The sequence below is a fragment of the Homarus americanus genome, unplaced genomic scaffold (genome assembly GCF_018991925.1).
Source record: "Homarus americanus isolate GMGI-L3 unplaced genomic scaffold, GMGI_Hamer_2.0 scaffold29478, whole genome shotgun sequence".
NCBI classification, from domain to species: Eukaryota; Metazoa; Arthropoda; class Malacostraca; order Decapoda; family Nephropidae; genus Homarus; species Homarus americanus.
Window position 1 is genome coordinate 1,571,924 of NW_024747997.1, and position 22,112 is coordinate 1,594,035.

Sequence of the window (22,112 nt, forward strand, 5' to 3'; positions counted from 1 at the left end):
GGACATGCAGGAACACTATGGCACTCCCTGGGACATGCAGGAACACTATGGCACTCCTTGGGACATGCAGGAACACTCCCTGGGACATGCAGGAACACTATGGCACTCCTGGGACATGCAGGAACACTATGGCTCCTGGGACATGCAGGAACACTATGGCACTCCTGGGACATGCAGGAACACTATGGCACTCCTTGGGACATGCAGGAACACTATGGCACTCCCTGGGACATGCAGGAACACTATGGCACTCCTGGGACATGCAGGAACACTATGGCACTCCCTGGGACATGCAGAACACTATGGCTCCTGGACATGCAGGAACACTATGGCACTCCCTGGGACATGCAGGAACACTATGGCACTCCCTGGGACATGCAGGAACACTATGGCCTCCTGGGACATGCAGGAACACTATGGCACTCCTGGGACATGAGGTGGCACTCCCTGGGACATGCAGGAACACTATGGCACTCCTGGGACATGCAGAACACATGTCCTGGGACATGCAGGAACACTATGGCACTCCCTGGGACATGCAGAACACTATGGCACTCCTGGGACATGCAGAACACTATGGCACTCCTGGGACATGCAGGAACACTATGGCACTCCCTGGGACATGCAGGGACACTATGGCACTCCTGGGACATGCAGGAACACTATGGCACTCCCTGGGACATGCAGGAACACTATGGCACTCCCTGGGACATGCAGGAACACTATGGCACTCCCTGGGACATGCAGGAACACTATGGCACTCCCTGGGACATGCAGGAACACTATGGCACTCTCTGGGACACACTTCTATGGCATTTCTATAATCTTTCCCGCCATAGTTTAATTATTGTTATTGTTATTATTTTAATTAATACTATAGTAATAGTTTTAATCTCATTCTAATAACTATATTTACGTCCGTGTTGTTTAATGACGTCATAAGAGAAAACGAATCTTTTATGGGTAACTGTTTTACTTTTTTATTGTATAATATTGAAATTACTTTTGTTTATCTTCTTCGCCACTGACCGGCCTGTGTATCTATCTTTCTATCTATCTATCTATCTATCTTTCTATCTATCTATCTATCTATCTATCTATTACCAATCAGCGATAACCACCCATTAAGGGACGATATAGTTGAGTAACTCGGTAATGTTGGCAACCCTGAATGGTCAACAAATGACTGTCTCCGAAACTTAGGAATTTGGATTATATTATTGGATTTATCTTTGTATTTATTTTTCCGTAAAGTTTTCCTGATTCTTTTTTCTTCTATATTACGATATAAATTAATTTACACCAAAATATACCTTAAAACTTGTATTAAAATTTGTATGTACGATTGAGGTTGTATATATTTTGTTAGGATTCCTCATTCGGACAAGGCTTAGGCGGGAAGAGGTTACACAGAGCAGCGATTGGCCGGTGGGGAGCAGTGCTCATGGAGACACAGAGGGGGGAAGTGCTGCCGGTCGTCTCTCTCACTTGACAGACGCTGTTCTTTAAAGGTATGGTATGTTTTATTTTAAATTTATTTCAGTGGTTAAATTTATTATTCGATTTTGTACCAAGTGATTTATTTAAAAGGAAATAATTTAAACAGACTTAAATAATATTGTAGATACACAATGAGTAAGCATAGGTTAATGGTCGTTAACTATCACATTGACTAGTTACTCTAGAGAATACTTTACTATTTTTGGCTTGTACATTTATTTAAATTAACTAAATATGGTTTAGTTTTGGTCACCGTAAAGATTTTAATATTTAATTGTTACTCCTAAGCTTCTTTATTTCTTTACAGATGATGGATCCAATTGGTTGTGTAGCTGCCCTGCTGAAGACCAGTTCGCTGCCTCTGGTCGTCAGCGTGGGTCACCTTATTGGCTGAGGTTAGAAAGTTTGTTCTGACGTGTTATGTTAACTCTACTTCACTTTAAACTTTGCCACTGGGGTCTAGAGGCGGTCGAACGCATCTAGACGTTGGCAAGTGTACTGGGCAAGTACTGATACTGTTACTTTTGGCAAGTACTGGGCTTGAACTGGCGGTTACAGTTGGCAAGTACTGGGCATGTACTGGCTTTGTTACACTTTTGGCAAGCACTGGGCACGAACTGGCTGTTACAGTTGGCAAGTACTGGGCATGTACTAGCTCTCCTGTTACTGTGGAAAGTACTGGGCATGTACTCACGGTTAGCAAGTACTGGACTTGACTTCAAGTGGGGTGGGCGTCTGCTAGTTGTGAACACCAGGCTAAGTAATGACCTATTACATGTTTATAATCCTGTATTAAGTCACACCTCGCTTGTCTATAAGCTGGACAATGGCATGAACTAATTGGCTTTACTTTACACAATATGCCAATCACTCGCAATACTGTTATTATTCATAAGTCATCTGTTTCAATATAGGACTTGGGTATGTCATTTTCCAGTCTTTGGGGAACGTTTTGCTTGTTATGCTTCTGTACTACAAGATTTAACGAGGTCAGGAAGGTCATTATACAACCCGTGAAGCTCCCCATCAGGGCTCTATGTACCTTTATGGTATAAATGCAATTTGGACCAATACACGGCGGGCTGTTTTAACCTTCCCAACCGTTACATCTCCTTATTGGGAGTATTTTTAACACCATCTCAACCAAGAATAATGGCAGAAATGAATCTTGCAAGTTTTTCCATACTTTTGGGGGAGAACAGATTGTTACTTTCCCCCGGAATTAAAGGTCAAATTAAATTCACACTAAAATACACAGGATAAACTACCGGGGCATATTGGCCGAAACTGCCATGTTACCAACTTTAGTTTTGATAATTTGTTTTAATACTTGACTGAGAACATGTCAGTGTTGTTACTCCTCAAACACATGGGAGGTTTACATCCTCTTGTGAACACTATTTAACTCCTCTCGTCTTGCCCTGTTCCGAGTGTGTAACATTATCTTAGTCTGGGGTCTGATGTGCCCACACGTTGAAAGCTTTTGGGGCTTTGACTTGACTTCATTTGGAATCGGACTGGCTGTCTTGCTCAGTGTTTCTACAGTCTGAATGGACTTGTATTCCTTGAGACAGTGTGTTTGGTCTGGAGTATACAGTACAGTATATTTTATCAAACGGTTTACTGGCTGTGATATTCAGCATAGTGTCTGCATTCCTGTTTCTCAAGTGTAATTTCATTCCTCCAGTCAGTCAGTCAGTCAGTCAGTCACCAGTAGCCCATAATGCTGTGTACAGTATTAATGCCTTTAAACTGGCTTGGCTTAATAAACTTCAGTTCTGTGATCTATAAATACATCCAACAAGGAGTAAGTCTCTTGCCTTTAGTTTAATTTTCCACCATTTATATCCAAATTCTTCTTCCCCCAACAAGTACCTTCACCTGGCTGGCTCTAAGGTCCTGTACAGTAACAGGATCATTCTTAAGTTAGCCAAATAACTGGCATCAACCTTGGCATTATTAACTTGCCTGCATCTATAGTTCTCAATTTATCCAATACGTTGTTCCCAGTACAGGTAACTACACTTGTATTCTATATAAATCTTATACCTGGTGAAGGTTGTGGATTACTTAAGTTATAAATGGTGGAATTTTTTTAATGATCTTTATTAAACTTTACAAGGACCCTTCATGTAGTTGTAAAGAATTGTAAATTAATGTTCTGGGTTGACGGCCTGTTAATGTTTGTAGACAGTCATTGGGTGAATAACTCGTAATTGTAAATGTTAGTTTCTTTAAATTTTAGCGTAATTTTGATTAATTTGTTGCTATTTTGTTTATTAATGTTGCTGCATTCTTACAAGAAATTGAGAAAATGTTAAATGTTACTTTGCCTTCCTCTTACCAACAGCTCTTGAATGTAATAAACATTTTCTTTATCTAACAGATACCTTGCATAATGTTCATCAATAATCAAGGACAGTACTATAAAACATTGTGGGGGCAGTTAACCAGTATAATCAGTGGATGACTAAAGAATACTTGTAATACTGTACACTATATCCAAGCTTATGTAATACTTGTAATACTGTATTCAAGTTTGTCAATGATATCACCAATAGTTGAAGAGCTGTGGTAAAAATAAGGTTGTGTAACTGTGCATTGTTCTCCACTTAAGTTGTGCTGAAATGCTTCATTTATTCAGTAAACTAGTTGACAGCTGTCCCTTAATATACGGCAGTTTTATTCCTGGTAATGTGTTCATTAGGTGGAAGTAATTTAAATATTGGGATTCTGTTCCTGTGAGAGAATCTTTACTTTCATATACAGATAAGTGGCATCAAAGTGGGATTTATTCATTGTTTGCTTCTGTGTAGTGTAGACATATTGTTGAAACTATCAGACACATGTGCTCTGTATTGGGGGATGCCTGTAGGTAAACTATTTAATTTGTGCAGAGTTGTTTGTTATTCATTCCAGGATGACGACTTAAAGATGGAGGATCCAACAAATGACCCGAGAGATTTCTGGTGAACGGCCTCTTGCTGCGCTGCCCTGCACCACACTGCACCAGTCCAGGGTAACTCATTGTGGTTTCTTCACTAAACTCTCGACAAAGTACAGTACAGTAATAGTAACTCGTGAACTGCCGTGTCTAGTCAACTCTTCAGTATATATATCAATAAAGTATTAGTACAGTACAATATTAGGGATGCACCAATTAATATAAGTAAAAGATAATATCAATATTTTGTGGAATAATCAGTATCGGTAAACAAAGTATTAGCTGATGCCATTTTGCCGTCTGTGTTGGGTGAAGAAATTACTCCGTAAAATTATTACCGGCAAAATACAGTAATTACGGAAACCAGTTATAGTCTGTTCACTTATTAGTCATGCCACTCGGCCGCCGATCATTGTCTTGTAGTTGTGATGGCAGTGTCCTCTGTGCAGTTCCACAGCAGTTCATTATACGGTAATGAATATATTATCAGGCCAGACTAAGTAGCTTTTATTTATTGAGAGAAAAATAATCTGGTAGAGACTGTTGCTGACGAGAAAGATTATTTTATATATTGTAGCACTGTTAAAGTACATTAGATATTTTATTTACCAATATTATTCAAATTAGAATGAAGAACGACCCGGTACAGTATTAACCTATAATGAAAGACTTTCAGTCGGTCGTTTAGGCTGGAGAGGAGTTCTTGATAACAAAATTAATCAATGATAAACAACTCCCTTTAAAGATTAATTTTATTAGAGAATGAGCAATAAAGTTTAAATGTTCACAAAATAAGGTTTTAACATTATCACGTCTCTATTTGAGTTATAACATTAGTCCTTACTTTTTATTATTCCGTACAGTTAATAATTAATGTGGACGGTATTCCTCCTGGATGGTTGCAGCTTCCAACAGCCTTTAAACTGTCTATAAATAGTTGACCACTTGATTAGTGAGTTATGTTAATAATTACTGCGTGTTGTGCCGGGTAGACTTAAATGCGGCAATGATAAAATTTAAAACCCAGCTGCTCTTAACATTGCAGCTTAGAATTCCGTCAGACTATTTCTAAAGTTGATGCATTTGTGGACTGGTTCTCTACCACCAGAGTAATTTGTTTTATTTAAATCCTGTTATTTGGCTGATATTTTGCTTTGTTCATAGTCTGGCTTTGGTGGTGACACTATATAGTGACTTAATTGTTATACCTGCATGATAAAATTGACTTAAATTATAGCATTAACTCTAAATCTGTGTTTTGAATCTGGCGGCAGATTATTGAGAAAATTTTGACTAGTCATGTTATTAATGGTGCATCACTAATGTTCTTCAATTACTGTACTAGATTAAGTGGATTAATGTGGCACTCTATAGAAGATAAAACCTTCAGTTTAGGGTCATGTTATAATACTGTATTAGGATAAATTAGTATTAAAATATCTTGCTTCAAACCTTTTATAGGTAATAACATGTGACTTTACTCTTAACTTCTTACAACTTTAAAAAACAATAATTTAATACATAAAATGTAAACTAAGTAAATTAACTTTTGCTCAATGCTGAACTTGGAGAAATAATTCCTAAATGTAGATGTAAAGTTACCTACATTTTGTATACTTTAGAAATAATAATTTACTGTTCTGTACTGTGCCCAAGTTATTCATTGATGTAAATTTAGTTAAAATTAAATGTTCACAAATCAATAATTCCTAAAGCAGTCATTGAAAGACATTTTAAATATATTAACTAAACTATGAACCAAAGATGCAGGTTTATTGTAGTTATGACTCGATAACTCTTGTGGTTAAACTAAACAGGTACAATATACATGGTTAGGTTAAGTTGCTGTACTGTTACTGATAATATTCCCTGAACACTTGGCAGTATATCAAGGATCATAAGGTGAACCATTTCAATTACCAAATTTATATTTTTATATTAAGTAATTTGTACATTGGTCCTTGTTAAGTGTTAAATTGTCTAGACTACAGCACATTGTCATTATATTAAAAATAATTTTCTGGTTAAATAAATGTTTTTATTAATTTTACTTTTTATTTTGTACAGAAATATTATTCAGGACTTTGTGGTGGGTGGTTACCACTAAGCTGGACTTGCTGCTGCCGCCCTGGAGAGCCTGCTGCTGCTGCCGCCCTGGAGAGCCTGCTGCTGCTGCCAGGGGGAGCCCGCCGCCAGGGGGAGCCTGCCGCCCGCCGCCCGGGGGAGCCCGCCGCCCGGGGGAGCCCTGGGGAGACCGCCGCCCGGGGGAGCCTGCTGCTGCGGCTCTGGACACTGTCCTATCCTAGGCTGTCCACTTCCTGCTGCTGCCACCCTGGACACTGTCCTGTCCTAGGCTGGCCACTTCCTGCTGTCCTGGACTGCCTGCTGCTGCTGCCACCCTGGACACTGTCCTGTCCTAGGCTGGCCACTTCCTGCTGCTGCTGCCCTGGACTGCCTGCTGCTGCTGCTGCCACCCTGGACACTGTCCTGTCCTAGGCTGGCCACTGCTGCTGTCCTGGACTGCCTGCTGCTGCTGCCGCCACCCTGGACACTGTCCTGTCCTAGGCTGGCCACTTCCTGCTGCTGCTGCTACCCTGGACACTGCTGCTGTCCTGGACTGCCTGCTGCTGCTGCTGCCACCCTGGACACTGTCCTGTCCTAGGCTGGCCACTGCTGCTGTCATCCTGAACTGCAACCTTGGACACTGTCCTGTCCTGGGCTGGCCACTGCTGTTGCTACCCTGGGCTAGCCACTGCTGCCCTTTACTGCTCTGCTGAAGAAAAATTTATAATGCCATTAAGTTTCCATTAATAAATGTCTAAATGTCAATACCAGTATTCATTAACCCTTTCAGTACTACTTTTACAGAAAAGTTCAGCTTCACATTTTGAAGCAAAATACTTTCATAAAGCATCTGAAAAATTATATATACAAATATAATAAACAAATGAAATACAGGGTACAAATATAATATACAAACATAATACAAATAAAATATATAAATATAATACAAATGTAATAAATATAATAAATATAATATACAAATATAATATACAAATAAAATAAATATAATACAAATATAAAATATATATATAAAATAAAAAAAAATTATAAAAAAAAAAAGCTTTAAATATAAAAAAATAGCTATAAATAAGAAAAAATAACTGGAAATATGCAAAAAAATAGCTAAAAATATGAAAAAAATGGCTAAAATATGAAAAAAATACCAATTTTTATGAAAAAATGGCCAATTTTGAGCGAAAAATGGCCCAAAAAATGCCCTTTTTTTACCCTTAAGTGTTTTTTGAGTTTGCCATTGCCAGGACTAACATTGAAAAAATTTGGTAAAGGATAATCGGAAGAGTCTCCGGAGGAAAGCCTCTTCAAATCATCGTTCACCAATAATATAAAAAAATACAAGCATAACGGACTACCTGGACGTGGGGAGAATACTCAGTAGGCGCCCACTGAGTTACTCTCCCCACGTCCAGGTATTCCGTTATGCCTCATAATAAACATAAACACGGAGATACCAAGCTGGAGCTCTTAAGAATGGCACAAATTTTTTTATCCCTAAAACCAGACAATTTCTTATTACTCAAATTTTGCGCAGGTAAAATTTTGGTCATTTTTGGACTTGGAATATTTTGAATGACGAATTTTTGGACTTAGAATATTTCTAACAATGAATTTTGGACTTAGAATATTTTTAATGATGAATTTTTGGATTTAGAATATTTCTAACGATGAATTTTTGGACTTAGAATATTTCTAACAATGAATTGTTGTACTTAGAATATTTCTAAAGATGAATTTTTGGACTTAGAATATTTAAACAATGAATTTTTGGACTTATAAATATTACTGTTAAGCACATCTAGATAAATACAAAAATATTTGGCATAATCAGATTTAATACATCAAAATAATTCTGAGATTTCGGTGCTACCATAATATGCAGTCTACTGGGGTATTTACACTATACCCTCGTTAAATCAGATAGTTGTAATTCGGACTTTAGCTTAATTCGTATGTTTTCAAAAAATTAATTAAATGATTTGAATTTGGAATGAATCCAATCTGAAATAACTGAGTGGTTCGAAAGTTGCCTTGGCTGCCACATACAATATTCTATTTATAATTATTGTACAAATTATAAGTATTCATAAAATACACTTATAATAATTAATAAACAATACCGTAATAAATAAATAATGTCTTACAATAATAAAGTAAATAATACCGTAATAAATAAATAATGTGAGATCGTAAAATGTAGATGATACTCCGAAGGTGTCATGGCCACACTGGTAAATGAAATAAAAACCCTCATTGGAGAAATAAAAGACCAAACTTTAGAGCTGGTGTACTAAGACCCTCTTCAGCCAACTAAAACAACAAAACAAGGGAGAAAAACAAAGAACAAAGGAACCAGTCTCCTGAGTTAGGTAGGTTGGGGATTAATCTTCTTGATGACAGCAGTGGACCCCAGAACTGATCCTCAATACTATTACACTTTCTGAATATCATCTATATATTATTAGTTCACCTCACAATGTACAGTAAGTCTTACATTTATTTATTATTGTATTATTTACTTTATTATTACTGTTTGTACACTTAAAAAATATTTGCTTCCACAGTAATTATAAAGAGTTCTTTATGTGGCAGTCAAGGCTTGGTAACCGAGTATTTTTGTTGGTTGGAATAATGAGGAACAATGTGAACAAAGTGAACAGAAAATGAATGAATAATTGAACACAAAAAAATGAGAAATTGTCGATTAATATCAAAATAATCGGAACTCCGTGAATTTGTATTTTCAGTAATTCTGTGGACCACAAACTGCACTATACCTTCAGTGACTCGACAAAAAGAGACTCTGGGTCACTCGAATTACTGAAAATACGAATTAACTGAGTTCCGAATATTTTGATATTATTCGACAATTCCTAAATTTTTTGTGTTCAATTATTCATTTATTTCTGTTCAGTTTGTTCCTCATCATTCCAACCAACGAACATTCTCAGTTACTAAAGTAGCACCGACATTTCTTAACAACCTCTCCTCATGTCATTCTTTGCCTACTTCTAACTCCCCTCCCCTCCACTTTCATTCATGTATCTCTTAACACAGTTAGTTTCCTCCTTTCTCTCCTGAACCACCTCAGTTTAGCCTCCAGGTGCTGTACTTCTCTCTGTTGCCAACCATCTTCCACGTCTCACACAATCTCCTTTCCTCTTTTTATCTCTCTCTCCACTTCATCATTCCTGCCACAAATCTTATCAACCACACTCAACACAACATCTTTTATTATGGCCCAGCATCGTGGTACACTGCCCTTCAATCTGTCACTGGCTGTTTCCCAGCTTCTCAACTCAGAAAAAAAAGCTTCCTTTCCACTCAGTTCCTTCACAATTCCCACACTCTCCTTCTTGGAAAATCCACCTTCTTCCTCTTCCTCCATCTTTAAGTAACATGTCACACACACACACACACTCACAAGCAACCTGTTCTAACTGCCTGACAAAAATGTAGCCAATCTGGGTTTCTGTGCCACCTGACTTAGGCCTACACGGTCAGCCTACTTGCACTTTTCTTAAACACCTGTTTCATGCCATCCCCAAACTCAAGTATTCTTCACCTTCAATATTCCTTATTCCAAAGCCTTTCCCACCATGCACACCTTCATAACCCAGCGCGACAAATTTGGAAAATAAAAATGGTTTGTTTTAACGGAGATCACTACACAATAAACTGTATCTCCTAAAACAACATTAACTGGCATGACTATAACAGAATAATTGCCGCATGTCAGTCAACAGATTTTAGAGCAACATTAAATGACACCGAACTATTGAGATTGAATTCCTTAACGAACAATAAAATATATTTACGGTTTAGTAAAGTGCCGGAATAGTTCAACAGCCTCACTAAATCATATTAATTCTAAAGTTCCTGAAAACACAAAAGAATATACTTTTTTCTTTAATATCAAATCACAGTGTGATGGCATTCTAAGTCCAAGTAAATTTAGAAGCTAAATTTAGCCAAATTATACATGGATAAAAAGTGAGAAATAAGTGTTCTGGTTTATAATTAAAAGAAGACAAATTGTCAATCTTCTAGAGCTGCAACTAAACATCTCAGTTTAATATTGACCTCCACCTCACACTGGCTCACACTGCAACAGAGTAACACCTGTGATGAACCAAAATTATCAGGGAAAAGCTCAAACTATTTCCATGCACTAGACCACTTTAGATAGATAGATATATATTTATTCCGTAAACTTATCATATAAGTTTACAATTGGCTCAATCTGCGTATAGTCAATGCAGGTATTGTATACATTCACCATATAGACAATACAGGTATACAATACAGTTAAGCATATAGACAATGCAGGTATACAGTTCAGCATGTACTGTATATAGACAATGCAGGTACAGGTATAAATAAATAATGGAATCCCCTCGAAATAAAGGATGGCCGGCCCAAGGGCCTCCTAGGCGTGAATTTGTTAAGGTGTAGAAGCTGTCGCCAACAACAACCACACCCCAAGTTAACAAGCTGCATGACCCAGTGTCAAGGAATACAGTAGTCCGAGAAGACTGGACAACTCGCCAACTGCACTGGCTAACCATTACCATCACTGCTGGGTAGACAGAGGCAAATGGCATAAAGAAACTTGCCCATAGTTTCACCCTGCCCGAGGATCGAACTCGGGTCCGCTCGCTTGCGAGGCGAGGATGCTAACCATTACGCCACAGGTCATAAGGTATACACTATACAGTTCAGCATGTATATACAGTAGACAATGCAAGTATACAGTTCAGCATGTATATAGACATGTAGGTATACAGTTCAGTATATACAGTATTGTGTAAATTGTATAATTCCATGTAATAATTGCGAATTGTAAATAAAACCTGGTAACAACTTGCCCCGTGGAGCCTTGAAGCACCTATGGATATTTGGGTAGTGGTTTTGTGTGAATTTTATGTGAAATATTCTTGTTGTCAGGGGCAAATCTTGGTTTTCTTACAGTAATTTGTATAATCCACGACTCACATGTATAAAAATATAAATAGTGGCGATGGTTTATTACTATTATAAATAATTAGTCTGATGAACGTAAGAGGTCACTAGATGGTTCATCAGGTTGAGACCAGTAGGCTATTCTTGGCATTTACTTTAAATCTGGTAAATTAGTTTATATGAATAAACTAGTAATTGATTACCATTGTATTTTAACACTAAAGAAGTAACACTGAGTTATAAAGAGTACAGTACAGTATACAGTATAACTTAAACTACTGTAATAAGTTAGTCATGTCAGGCATGATTGGTTCCTGGTGTTGAGAGGTAGACCTGTGGCGTGGAACACAGCCAGAGCTGTTAACACACCCAGAGGAAGAACACTTCTGACAAGGTTCAAGATATTCTGTTTTACTGATATGTTCCATCTACAGTACAGCACAGTACCTCAAGGAACAGTTGGTTGAAGTCTTCATAAACCTTCATTAAAAACTCAAAAATCCTTCCTACAATAAGCTGAGTACAGTATCTGAGAGTACATGTACTGCTAGGATTAATTAATTGATTGATTTATGGAATTTATGCTCAAAGCCAAGCACTGGAACCAATAGGCCAAGTACTGATAGGAGAAAAGTGAATTGTGGGACAGGGTGGAGGAGGAGGTCAGCCTCCATTTTACTTTAACAAATTAATTAATAATTATGTGTGTGTAAACAATACTTACCACATACATAGACAATGAGGTACAGTATACAGTCCAGTCCAGCATGTATATAGACAATGAGGTACAGTATACAGTCCAGTATGTATATAGACAATGCAGGTACAGGTATATGGACAATACTGTACAGGTATACAAAAAGTGATGTACAGTACAACAATAGTGGCCACAGTAAGTGATGTTGTATTATATAAGACATAAATCTTTACAAACAGAACAGAACAATTTGTGTCAGAACTCAGGTTAACTTCTATATATAACCTTGGATTTAGAGACAAACAGTAGAGCACTTGTGTGAGGCCACAGTCTGGGTACAGTTGGGTCATGTGATGCCAGGACAAATAAGGAACCTACAGGTACCTTCTTTATCACTTAGTTAATGATCATCCCTCCCCATATGTGTAAAAATGGAACATGAAACTTCTACTGATGATGACTACCATCCCTACAGTTAACTTCTGCAGGTGACGGCTGCCATTTGAGAGTTAAGAATGTAATCCATCCTCATGTACTCAGTGATGATTACAGAGGGACAGTCCTTAATGTTCTTGACCTGCATCTGATAATGGGTGAACCACATCAAGGACAAAAGTCAGTAATAACAAAAATGGCCTTGTTATAGACCATCAAGTGCCATTGAGGACGTCTGTGTTGTCAGCTGATACAGAGCTGTGACCTTCTGCATACTGCCAAGTTAAACCTTTTAAGGAAGGTCTTCACTCCCTGCAGTAGTTTGTAACAGGTGGGTCAGACCTGCACAGTACCACACCACCGACTTAACACCAAAATATTTATCACTGGTCATGACTGTCACCTCAGAGATCCACAATAAAGGCCAGAGGGATGATGGAGTGGCAAGAGAAGGCCGCCTTATAGTTGTGTGTGATCAAGACTCATTCATCAGTACATTACTGTACTGGCATGAATGTTGAAGCTCACTATGGCCGAGTAAACATTAAATTATGATTCACCTTTGTATAAGTTAACATAGCGACATCGTAACTACCAGTAATGAGCCGTTTGGGCAGTTGGTCTGTTCTTTGTTATGTCCTTCATTGTCCAGTGTTAATACTGTACAGTATGGGAGGAAACTGCAGTATTGTACCTGGAGAAAACCTGTCATGTTTGGTAGTGAGGGTAACATCCTTCTCACATCTGTCCAAGACTGGGGTATGAACCCTGGACACAGTAATGCACCACTAGAGAAGATATAGTGGTGCATCACTGTGTCCTGATATCTGAGAGACAATCACCAGTGTTTTGGTATAAAACAAAACAATAAACAATATTTTCTTGGTTCTTCTATATCACTAAAGTGGTCTAGTTCCTGAATATATTGGACAATTTCCTGGAAATATTTGTATTCCAGGTATTAATCACACGCATTGTCAACTGTCTATCATGGTTAGTACAGTAGTTCTGTCTACAGTACATATAAGACAGATATACTGTAGACAGATGGAGAGAAAGATGTAGAGAGAAAGAGAGAGAGAGACTGAGAGATATACCATTTTTTCCACCATATAAGACATATTTTTAACTAAACAAATGTCTCCAAGCTGTGTTTTTTCTATTTTACAACGTGTATTTTAAGGTAGATACTATATGTAATTTTATTCATTCTTTTTTACTGTTATATGCCGTGGTTGTGTGAAATGGTTGGCAGAGTAAAAACCGTGAATATCCAGAACCCGTGGATGGGAAATCCTCATTTGGCGAGGGTCAACTATACTGTACAGGTTATGAAACACACTGCAATTCTTCTCATTTAAATATTTGTTCCTTTTATGCAAGTTTAGTTTAGTTTATGGTGAGAAATACAGTACATTAGTATAGATAGATAGATAGACTGAAAGATAGATCAAAATCATCATCATCCACATCAAAATCATACAGCCATTTACCACGCCCTTGCAGGTTAGCTGCAGTAACTCTCCATGCAGCACCATTTTTTGTAGTCTGTCTTGTCAGGTTCTTTGTCAGGTTCTTAACTCTAAGATCATTTTTTACAATCTCTCCCCATGTCATTCTTGGCCTACCTACCATTGGCTCTCCTCCTCACCACATTTAGACTCATGCACCACTTCACCCAGCTGGTCTCATCCATGCACGATCTCAGCTTTCGTCTTAGCTCTGAACGGGGATTCTTATCTTTCAGCGTCACAGTACACATCCAACCTCACCATTCTCATTTCAGCTCACTCAAGACTGCATATGTCACCCTCTTTAACTGCCCATGTTTTCACGGATATATAACACACACTTCTCACACCAGCTGTACACATTCTTCCTTTCATGTGATGGGAAAGTCCTCGTGCTGACAATAAAGACAACAGTTCTCTAAACTTCCTCCAGCTATTTATGACCCTTGAAAATAAACAGCACCCCATCCAGCACTGATCAGGTCACCCAGGAAGCAGAACTCATCCATGACTCACAACACAGCAGCCTTCAGCACCCCCTCCAGCATTGATCATGAAACTCATCCACACAGTCCAGGGATAATCTTCAGTGTTGAGTTTCTTCAGTCTTGCTGTGGAAACATATTTACCTGCACATACACATCACTTACAGTCAGCAACATCCTGCAGTCTGCTATCCACTCCACTGTACCTCTTGTGTACCCACCATCCTCACTCACTGTACCTCTTGTGTACCCACCATCCTCACTCACTGTACCTCTTGTGTACCCACCATCCTCACTCACTGTACCTCTTGTGTACCCACCATCCACTCCACTGTACCTCTTGTGTACCCACCATCCACCACACTGTACCTCTTGTGTACCCACCATCCACTACACTGTACCTCTTGTGTACCCACCATCCTCACTCACTGTACCTCCTTTGTACCCACCTTCCACAGATACTTGCATAAAGACAGTCTGACAGTTGCTATAGATTCCAAACAGACAGACTGACTGACATACAGGTATTGATAGAAAGATATAGATACAGATAAATAAAGACAGACAGTTAGAAATACCCAGAAAATTTGAGATATAGACAGACATAAAGACATACCTGTAGCAGCAGTGTCTCCATGATCCATTTGTTAATTTCTCAAGGGTTTAGTCGTTACTCATCTGTAACAAACAAACATAAAACATTTAATATACACAGCAGTTTATGATAACAATATGTCCATAAATTAATAGTCCTTCAGTACAGAAGTTGTTTGTTTTATACAAGTTTGGTTTATGTGAACTTTATTGGGACTGACAACCTTCCATGCTTGACAAACTCTGTCATTTGTGCCTTAACATTCCCAGCTAAATTAGTGGTACATTAATACAGTAGTTTAGACAGGTAGACAGACACAGAGATGAAAATATTAAAATAGATACAGTACTGACAGATATAGATACATAGACAGATAGATAGATAGATAGATAGACAGATCGATAGATAGATAGACAGATATACTGTACTGTATATAGACTAACAGAGACAAATACTTGGGTAAATTTACATTTTCAACCAACACAGCTCTCGAGTTGACCAATGTGTTTTTACGATGGTTTACAGTAGACCATCGGTTCCCAAATGGTTCTCAGCTCAGTTCACTCTACTTCCCACGGATGAGCACAAAAATGGCAGCAAATTTCAAATGAGTTGCTTACTGAGTCTTTTGCACTCTAAATGTCAGAATTACAGGCTGACAATGAGGCAAGGGTGAATTTTGACATCTAAGGTGACAGAGCAAAGTTTGGGATTATTTTATCAGAGATATTCAGCTGTTATAAATCTAGCTATCAACGTTCTGGTATAAACAATGATTTACCGCATCTGTAGTTCATCAAACTTGTACATAGAAAATTGTGTTATATTGCTAAACTTCATATATCACCAGGTAAAGAAAACTGATCAGATGATGACGTACACAGTTGTAGTGTGCGTTCTTTAACAATATAATTATACCCCCGGTTAACAGAATATTTATTAAATGGTAATGCACACATGTTAAATATGCATTATGACTGATGTACCATGCATTAAGATTAATTAAATGGTAATTATGTACACATGTTACATGAATTATGACAAGAGTTGTAACTAAGAAAACTACATGTTATATTGCTTAACCACGTCATTATACCCCGCAGGTTATATAATCATGACAGAGTTGTAACCTGTTTCTGCCAGTGTTTACTTTTACTCTTCCCAATTATGTAATATATTTTACCGATTTGTTTTTAGTTAAAAACGTGTAAAAATATGTCCGTATTTATTCTAAGAGTCTTTATATTTACTGTAATGACTCGGGGTCGCACTGGATAGGCGACAACACTAGATGGGGTAGTACTGGAAAATGTTTGAGAACCCCTGATTTAGATAATTGTAAGACCTTTCTTCTATGATGTTTCCCTCATAAATGACCTAAAATTACCAAACTTAAGCTCCTAACCAGGGGCACCAACTGCCCTGGACCCCCTGATATATTTAAGTTATTTGTTAGGGAAACTTCATAGAGGAAAAGTGTCTTAAAACTGTCTAAACCATCAGAAAAACACATTTGTCCTGAACTGGTTGATATCAGGACAAGAAATATTTACATTACGTTATACGCATTATATAAACACTCAAAATGGGTGATTACCTTAAGTGGCAATGTCGGAGTTTATATTACATCAAACTACAGTAATATCTCCGTTAGCAGGAGTCCCTCAAACCCGGAACTCTCCGATACCCAGAAAATTCCGAGGAGGGGGGGACTTTTTTCCAGGTTTGAGAGATGAAAATCGGGCGCTTTTCCTGAAATTCCGAGAAAAATTTTCCGGTACAGGTACCCCCAAAATTCCGGGGATGGAGGACATTTTTCCGTCTTTGAGAGTCATCTTGCTACCCAGAAAAGTCTCATTTCCAGAAGTACTCTGCACCAATTGTTCGGGCTAACATAGATATCACTGTACGTACAAAGTATAAAGTTAGGGTATCCTACAATATAAATTGTTACTCAAGATTTGCTGATGTGGATAGAGGTCAGGAATTAATGGTGGAGCCCCTTCATTATCGCCAGTTTTTACTGAAGGTTGTGTTTCTCTGGTCACGATCGTTAAGGAACTGATGATGGCAGATAGTTTGACATTTAACGGTAGCTGCTAGGATGCGCGCGCAAAGGAATATACTCGTACAAGACTATTATTTAAACCAGGAGTAATTATTTACAAATGAGGTAACTATTAAATATTTCTTCAACTAAATATAACCTAAATTAAATGTAACACATATATAACTCCCAAACTAAATTTCTTACATTATTTCTATCATTCTGCTATTCAACATACATAAAATTAAGTTACGATAACAATGCTCAACTCAAGGGCCATATTGGTTGAAAGTGTAAATTAACCAATACTGTACTTGTATTGACAAATAGACTGATAGATATACAGCAGATAAAACAGACTTAGGTAAGTATTGATATTATATACTGAAAGGCACATAAAGACACACAGACACACAAACATACATAAACAGTTCAGTAGATAGAAAGATATAAATGGAAGACAGACAAATGATTCCTTTAGTTTACCTTGCCATAGGTGATGGTGTTGTGGTGGTGATGAGGTAGTAGTAGTGGTGGTGTTATTGGATTCATTGGAATTAAGTTCTACAGTGGCAGCTGTTTATATCAGCCTGCAGTTATCATTTTCAGTTGTGATGGCGCTGATCAATTTCCCAAGGGTCTTTAACTCATCTGTAACAAACAAACAAAAAACATTTAATATACACAGCAGTTTATGACAAATGTATGTCCATAAATTAATAGTCATTCAGTACAGAAGTTGTTTGTTTTATACAAGTTTGGTTTATGTGAACTTTATTGGGACTGGCAACCTCTCCATGCTTGACAAACTCTGTCATTTGTGCCTTAATATTCCCAGCTAAATTAGTGGTACATTAATACAGTAGTTTAGACAGGTAGACAGGTTATCCGGCACCTACAAGGATTCGGAGGTGCCAGCTTAACAGGTTTTCTCATTAGTTCAAACTCGCTCTTAGGACCCCCAATAAATCCTACAATACACAGTCCTACAGGCTGATCTCACAAATTCGTGTCTAAGAAAAAACAACCTTTTTAACACTTATTAAACTCTTATAAATAAAGAAAATATAATATATAAAACTATAGAGGTACTACAGTTAACCCTCGAAGATCCGGACTAAAATGGGAGACCACCTGTCCAGAAAAGCCAATTACGTATACGAATTTTCCGGCGAACAATGAATAATATAAGAAACACCAAAAATACAGTACTAACATACTGATAAACAAATTACCATAAACTATAAATTTACCTATGATAACATAATAAGAAACAATGTATCATTACTAGAGTGAATGAAATATTACCACAAACAACAATTATCAACTTTGTTATGCTTCCCACCTCCTGAGGCATTTGTTGTTTAAGTCTCACAGAGAAATGCTCCTTACCTCCGTGTGGGCCTCTTAAGCATCTACAGAGCATGTGCGGGGGGTGGTGTGGGAGTTTCTTATTGGCTATAGCGATAGAAGACTTATAATTGAGCAAAAGTTTTTGTCTCAGCCAATGAACAATGAGTGGGTGCGTCGGGAGCGGAGATTTTATTTTTCAGTACCAGAATAACCAGATATGACCGAACAGATGGAAAGAGCTGTGCCGACATTGTGATAGAGATTATTTTATGTCAGTTGCAGTTTCATCAGAAAAATAGTGTTAGGTCAGGTTTGGTTTGGTTGGTTGGTTGATATTTTATTTACGTGATTTACTCGAAAAACAATACATTTTCGTTAAGATTGATGGGTAGGGTAAGGAGGGGGGGCGGAAGGGGATCTCAAAAGCTATTGATTTCCAGCTGAAATTAATATCAAATCCGTTTGAAACTTGTCAAATAACATCGGAAAAACATATTTTTAATATCCAAACAAAGACGAAAATGCATATATTTGACCAAAATGTATATACAATATATGTAATAGGTTAACATATAGGACTAACCCGCCAGGGCTGCATGGCGCTGATGCGGTCATATCATCTCATGTCCAGAAATGCCTCAAATTTCACCATATCATAGTAAGTTCTTTCTGTTTAATGTACCTGGGAAGTTAGGTAAGGTTGGGTAGGTTTGTTTGGTTTGGTCTGTTCTTCATGACCACAAATGTTACGTAGTGTTTATATAAAAAATATCCGTTCTTAACATATTTCCACAAACTACAACAGTGTCCTTTACCACTAGCACTTATTAAGGAATACATAAAGAAGGCTTATGCATAGAAATGATAATTATTTTGTACTTATTTGCTTGTTATTCACATAACTCCCTTAACGTGTATGCTCTTTCACAGGAACTGTTTTTCTGCTCGTTAAAGCCTCAAGTCAAGCTGGTGTTATATTACATGATAATTATATAGGCTTAACCAGCATACGAAATAGACTGAAAACAATTATAAAAACGCAGGATTTTCATTGTTATATTATAGTGAACACTGTTGTAGTTTGTGAAAATGTGTTTAAAAACAGATATTTTTTAAATAAACGCTACTTAACATTTGTGGTCATGAAGAACAGACCAAACCAACCAAACCTACCCAACCTTACCTAACCTCCCCGGTATATTAAACAGGAACAACTTACTATGATATGGTGAAACTTGAGGCATTTCTGGACGTGAGATGATACGGTCTCATCATCTCTCTGCAGCCTTGGCGGGTTAGTCCTATATATATTAACCAGTCATCACAACTCATAATAATCTGTGGTAACGCGGTAAATCAGGTAATTCATTAACTTACCTTGTGTGTACACCCTAAGGGACCACCAGCGCCATGCGTGAGGAATGACAACGACAACAACCGAGTCAAGGACCACGAGTATAAGGGATCCTTTAGTATAAACCTATAAATTTTACGTAAATACATAAATATTTGTAGCTAAATAATAAATAAATCTTACCACAATATACTTTACGTATTTTAAGTAAAATAAAAAACAATAGAGGCCAGATTAAACTCAGGCTCTTTGGTGAAATAAGGCAAATGACTGATAACGCCATCTATTGGCAACGCGGCCAACTACAAACACGGGTGTCACTGAGCGCTATCGCCGCCATCTATTGGCAACGCGGCCAACTACAAACACGGGTGTCACTGAGCGCTATCGCCGCCATCTATTGGCAACGCGGCCAACTACAAACACGGGTGTCACTGAGCGCTATCGCCGCCATCTATTGGCAACGCGGCCAACTACAAACACGGGTGTCACTGAGCGCTATCGCCGCCATCTATTGGCAACGCGGCCAACTACAAACACGGGTGTCACTGAGCGCTATCGCCGCCATCTATTGGCAACGCGGCCAACTACAAACACGGGTGTCACTGAGCGCTATCGCCGCCATCTATTGGCAAAGCGGCCAACTACAAACACGGGTGTCACTGAGCGCTATCGCCGCCATCTATTGGCAACGCGGCCAACTACAAACTCGGGTGTCACTGAGCGCTATCGCCGTCATCTATTGGCAACGCGGCCAACTACAAACACGGGTGTCACTGAGCGCTATCGCCGCCATCTATTGGCAACGCGGCCAACTACAAGCTCGGGTGTCACTGAGCGCTATCGCCGCCATCTATTGGCAACGCGGCCAACTACAAACACGGGTGTCACTGAGCGCTATCGCCGCCATCTATTGGCAACGCGGCCAACTACAAACTCGGGGCGCGTGAAGGTACCATATCCCAGTTTCCACGGTACCCAGCCGAGTGATAGGGTGTCATGTTTTCCCGTTGCTATATATCATTGATCATATAGAATATACTGTGTGATAGTGTGTGTGTGTGTGTACACATTAAAAACGTCAAGGTAATATTATCTTGACGTCTTTGCCTTGACGTTCTTAATGTGTACACACATACAATATCACACAGTAAATTCTATATGATCAATGACATATAGGAACGGGAAAACATGACACAAGCTCAGGGTGATGGTGACTCCAACTCCTGGTTCAATGTCCAGAAACAGAATACCTAGGCCTATATTACAGAACCTTTCCCTGTCACCTGACTAGTCACCCGTATTTCAAAAGGTTTTAATTGTAGCAATTAATTATACAGTAATAGGCAAAAGCTAAATTTGTAGGTTATTCATAAAAGGTAAATAAAATGCAATGCAAAATTAGCCTAGGTTTGCCTAGCACTGCTGGCCCTAGCACTCTAGCAGACGAAGCTTGTCAGCAACTTGTCCCTACACACAGCTGTGATGGATGCACAAATCCCCTCGTGTTTGTTATAAAAATGTATATGACCATCGTAATTCCAGTGCAGTTATCTGAAATATCTACGGTAGTGAGAGTAGCCTAGGAGCCATCAGTTGAGGCAGCAGCAGACGAGTTGTGATAACACGCGCTCTTTTCTTCCACATTGACTAAATAATTCATTGTTACTTAAACACCTTGTTCTACATATATTCACGATTAATTATGTTATTATGTATAAAACTTGCTAATAACTGGGGCTGTGCAAAGAAAACTAGGGAGCAGTCAGCGATGATCAAGCCCGGGATGACCTGATGGTGTAGTGGAGGGGCAGCTGTCATCGTCCACCAGCTCGAGGTTAAGACTTCAGGCCGCATCACCCTTATTGTGGACGTGGTTCAGCCGGCCGCATGGATAACAATTCCCGGCCACATACGGCAGGAAAAGGAAGGATGCGGACCCCTGACACACGACCCGCTCCTTGCACACTGTCGCTATCTGTTGATTCCGCCGCCAACTGTGAGCTATGTGGCTTACGTGGTTGTTGCCTTGCTTTCCTGTCTTATCATAATCTTTCCTGATAACGTCTGCAGTAAGGCTCGGTGGACCAAAGATACTCTACTCATGACAGGAAAGATCCAGCTAGAATATATGAAATGTGTACGGCACA

At 38.6% G+C, this 22,112-nt stretch overlaps 1 protein-coding gene and 1 long non-coding RNA gene across 4 annotated transcripts; one reads left to right on the forward strand and one right to left on the reverse strand.

Annotated features, from left to right (window-relative positions):
• The first annotated feature begins 1,415 nt into the window (after window positions 1-1,415).
• LOC121879936 lies at window positions 1,416-6,613 on the forward strand. Its single transcript, XR_006091468.1, has 4 exons — window positions 1,416-1,511; window positions 1,808-1,895; window positions 4,420-4,519; window positions 6,512-6,613. It is a non-coding gene; the product is annotated as an uncharacterized LOC121879936 (long non-coding RNA).
• On the reverse strand, window positions 6,486-21,645 carry LOC121879935. 3 transcript variants are annotated; one of them, XM_042386755.1, is made up of 5 exons: window positions 19,986-21,645; window positions 17,742-17,906; window positions 15,230-15,291; window positions 6,912-7,214; window positions 6,486-6,815 (listed from the first exon to the last, which is right to left on the reverse strand). In XM_042386755.1, exons 3-5 carry the CDS (start codon window positions 15,248-15,250, stop codon window positions 6,747-6,749), a joined length of 393 nt encoding a protein of 130 aa, XP_042242689.1. In that variant the 5' UTR covers window positions 15,251-15,291; window positions 17,742-17,906; window positions 19,986-21,645; the 3' UTR covers window positions 6,486-6,746. The 3 variants fall into 3 exon arrangements, with proteins under 3 accessions (XP_042242689.1, XP_042242687.1, XP_042242688.1); XM_042386753.1 differs by having other exon boundaries at window positions 6,912-7,217; window positions 19,986-21,643; XM_042386754.1 differs by lacking the exon at window positions 19,986-21,645 and adding an exon at window positions 19,192-19,252 and having other exon boundaries at window positions 6,912-7,217.
• Window positions 21,646-22,112: the final 467 nt, after the last annotated feature.

Coding starts and splice junctions, on each gene's coding strand:
- LOC121879935 (XM_042386753.1), bottom strand. CDS start 15,250: ATGGAGACACTGCTGCTACAG. Junction 7,218..15,229: donor TGGAGACACTGCTGCTACAG/GTATGTCTTTAT, acceptor ATTTTTCTTCAG/CAGAGCAGTAAAGGGCAGCA. Junction 6,816..6,911: donor GACAGTGTCCAGGGTGGCAG/CAGCAGCAGCAG, acceptor GGCAGTCCAGGA/CAGCAGGAAGTGGCCAGCCT.